The following is a 3,800-nucleotide window of genomic DNA, read 5'->3' on the forward strand; positions in this document are numbered from 1 at the left end:
TGCCCAGGCGAGTCTCGAACCGCGGGCTCAGGCCATCCACTCACTCAGCCTCCAAAGGCGCGGGATTACAGGCTGAGCCACCGAGCCCGGTTTTTTTTTTTTTTTTTTAAACGTGGGATAACTCCCTGGATTCCCCTAAAATCCATTTTATTCATGGAGAAACAGGCTCAGAGTCAAAATTTATTTTTTAATGTTTTGTTGTTGCTTCTGTTTGTTGTGTTTTACTTTTTGGGTTGATTTATGTGTGTTTTTAAAGCTTTTTCCTGCAAAAAATTACCCAACTCAGGCTGTCCAGCTTTGTTGTGTGGGTGCATGGGAGGATTTTTGTTTTATTTTTGAAACAGAGTCTGGCTCTGTGGCCCAGCCTGGAGTGCGGTGCCATCATAGTTCACTGCAGCCTCGAACTCCTGGGCTCAAGTTTTCCTTCCTGCTCAGCTTCCCAAGTAGCTGGGACTACAGCCATGCACCACCACACCCGGCTCATTTAAAAAAATTTTTTTTGTAGAGGCAGGGTTTAGCTATTGCTGTCCAGGCTGGTTTCGAATTCCGGGGCTCAAGCAATCCTCCTGCCTCAGCCTCGCGAAGTGCTGGCGTTACAGGCGTGGCCACGGCGCCCAGCCTGTTGGGAGGGCTTTGAGCAGAGGTGGGGGGCCTTGCAATTGTGGGGTGGGTGGACCGAAGGAGACAGGACTGGAAGCTGGAGTCTGGAGCATCCTGCCATCCCGGCCCAAGCTACTGCAGCCACCCACAGTTCTAACCACACCGGGATGGGAATGCCTGTGTTGGGAAGATACTCATCACTGATGTCACCTTTTGGAAGGTCTAGCCTGGAGGACAGCTGTGTGACAGCCCCCCGCCCCCGGAATGCTGGCTTTGCATGCTCTGCTAGGTGTGAGGGCAGGGGTGGAGTCTTCCAAGGACCAGCTCCTGCGGCTCGGTCCTGGGATGCGGGTTGTCATGGTGATGGGATGTCTCTCTCTCTCTCTCACTCTCTCTCTCACCCCCTAATTCAGGCACATCCTTGGGAGGATCTGACGGGGACCTCCGAGACCCCCTACACGTTTGGTCTGCACGTCAGCCGTGCTACGTACTGTTGTTTCCAGAGGCCGCCTCTCCGCCAGATCTCACTTCCAATGTGGTTTCTCAGATTGGGGGTCAGGGAGGGATGTGTTCCCTTCGAGGGGTCCAAGCAGCTCTGGTAGTACAAATACAAACTTGGGGTGCGGGGTCTGTTCCCTTGTGCTGGGCTGTGCTGTCAGAAGCTTTGACGTGTTTCCTGAGCTGATCTGGAACCCGGAGGAGGTCACAGCGGTTAGGTGTTTGGGTCCTCGTACTATTACGTATGCGTGTATTTTATTTTTGCAGAGGGAGTCTCGCTACGTGGCCCGGGCTGGTTTCTCACTCCTGGCCTCAAGTGACCCTCCTGCCTCCGCCTCCCCAGGTGCTGGGATTCCAGGCCTGAGCCATCATCGCCCCCGATACTATCACAGATCTCACAGAGGCCTCTTTCCTCTCTGAGGTCCAAGGTCCTCCAGCTCCCAACCCGACCCTCAGAGCCCACAGAGAGGCCACGGGTGGGTGGATGCTTATTACCCGATTTATTAGAGAGCTCTCCTTGACGTAGAAAGAGGGGGTGGGACGGGCGGGGCCCAGGCTGCATACAAGTGTCTGGGCCAGCAGTGGCTTTTCTGCTTCGGAGGGGCCCAGGGTGCTGCGTGGGGGACACGGCCCCCCGTCCGAGCCATGAGGCGGGTGCTCCGATTGTCACGCGCCGGACCACGGGGCGGAGGAGGGGCGGGATTCCCACTGGGAGTTAAGACACACGAGGTTTGCAGTTTCATTTTGTCTTGGAACCAGTTCGGCCATAAACGGGGAGGGGGGCAGTGGCTGTCCTGGGCGGGGACCGAGGGGCTGCGGCGACAGTACCCTGGCATGGGACCCTGCGGGGGCGGGAGTATTGCACTGAGCCAGGTGGGGGGGGGCACAGGGGACACGCTGGGATGGCTTTGGGGACGGAGGCTGGCAAGGGACACGTGGGGGCTGCCCCTTGTCAGTCTCGGAGAGGACGCCCTCTGTCTTTGCACAGCACGGAGTCAGACGCGGCTCCCATCTGAGCGACAGGGGCGTCAGCACCGAGGTGGGGGGGATTGGTCCCAGCATTTTTACAAACTGCTCTGGGGGGGCAGCTGGGGTCCGAGGAGGGCCGTGAGTTCGCTACACATTATAAATAGGTCTTGCCCCCACCGGGCCCTGGAAATGACCAGCAGGCGCCACCTTGGCGGTCGTGGAACACGTCAGCATGGGCTACAGTTCGTGGAAAAGGAACAGAAAACGCAACGCGAAGCGGATCTCCAAGAGGCCTGGGAGACGCGACACAAACACAGAAACGTCACGTGTCCACGGAGGCTGCGTGTTCTCCCTCAAGCGTGCCGGGTCAGCACGCAGGTCATGTGATTTGTTGGGGGGGGATGGACACGGTGCCCGTCACCCAGGGACAGCCTGGGTCCCCCCCAGGGCTCTGGACATCCTGGGGCCAGGCTGGGCAAGGGGACGTGAGGGCTTTAGGAACCTCCGTGTGCCCTCTGGGGCCTTCAGATGACGCTGCCGTCCCCGTGGGCCGTCCAGCCTCAGACGGCCCTTTGGACCCCTGCTGATCCCCCCCAGTGCCCACGGGTGTCCTTCGTGGGCCGGGCAGGGCCGAGGCTAGGTCCCTGGGCTGGAGGAGCTGGCAGGCGGGCCGCCACGGTGCTGTCACGCCGTTCTAGTCCCTGTTGAGACCCTTTCCTTCCTGGCACAGCAGCGTGTGTCCCTGGTGGGGCCGGGGGGTGTGGCCTGCTCCTCCAGGCATAGGGAGTGGGCTGTGAGGCTGGACCAGCAGCAGGAGGACACAGGCTCAAGGGGTTCACGACAGGCTCACAGGCCGTGGCCAGGGAGGCCCCGGGCTCTCTGCGGAAGGCAAGGGCTCAGGAGTTCTAGAAGGTGCGGTCTCGCAGGACCAGCTCCTCCCCGCAGGCCGTGCGGGTGGGGGTCTGCAGAGACGTGCCTGGGTGAGTGCAGGGGGGCTCTGCGGCCTGTGGGCTCTGGCCACACCCTCTGCACAGGGCAGGCCCAGTGGCCGCCCTGTGGGGCGCTGGGCTGCCCTGCGCCGGGGCCGCTGTCTTTGTCCTCCTAGACCCCACGTGGCTGCCCGTCCTGCAGGAAGGGTCTGCCCGCCAGGCCGGGCCTTGGGTGGGACACAGGCCATCACAAGGTCGTCCAAAGCTCTTGGAAACCTGGGCTCCTCCTCCCGGGCCCGCCCTGTGAGTCTCGACCCTGGGCTGGGCGTCGGGTGGCCCACGGCTGCGTCGGGAGGAGGACAGTCCCGACGCTCTGGATTGCAGGTGCCTGGAGACCTTGCCCTGGCCGGGTTGGTCCGTCCCTCCTGACGAGGGGGCGCCGGGGTGGTGGGAGCAGGCGCCAAGCTGAGCTGGCGGGGGTCTGCTAGGGCAGTGGCCTCCGCGCCCCAGGGGATCCGCCGTCCCGAGTGGAGAGCAGGTGGAGACTCAGCGGGATTCAGCCTGACGACGGCCATGTGGCCGGGCCCCCGGAGGCAGCAGGAGCCGGGGCCGTGTCCCCGCGAGACTCACGCAAGCAAGAACCGCAGTGTGGGGGAGGAGCGTCCTCTTCTGGTTTTTGTCTTTTTTGTGTCTTTTCCTAAAAAAAGCACACACGTGCTTCTGTCTCTGTGCAAAGGGAAGGACCCAAAATAAATACACGACTTGAGGCTGGGAAGGGCACAGTCTGGCGGGCGCAGGGTCGGG

General features: G+C 61.3%; 1 protein-coding gene across 1 annotated transcript in view; it reads right to left on the minus strand.

Moving 5' to 3' along the window:
- Positions 1–2,348: 2,348 nt before the first annotated feature.
- PIP5K1C (phosphatidylinositol-4-phosphate 5-kinase type 1 gamma) overlaps positions 2,349–3,800 on the minus strand; it is a gene marked incomplete at its 5' end in the record, with an annotated part of 27,272 nt that continues 25,820 nt past the window's right edge. The window contains one exon of the mRNA XM_021709082.1: positions 2,349–3,078. Within this exon, the coding sequence (XP_021564757.1) occupies positions 2,914–3,078 (165 nt within the window). The remainder of the gene's footprint in view (positions 3,079–3,800) is intronic.

Source organism: Carlito syrichta, unplaced genomic scaffold, assembly GCF_000164805.1.
Source record: "Carlito syrichta isolate Samal-C Ts95f unplaced genomic scaffold, Tarsius_syrichta-2.0.1 Scaffold156968, whole genome shotgun sequence".
NCBI classification, from domain to species: domain Eukaryota; kingdom Metazoa; phylum Chordata; class Mammalia; order Primates; family Tarsiidae; genus Carlito; species Carlito syrichta.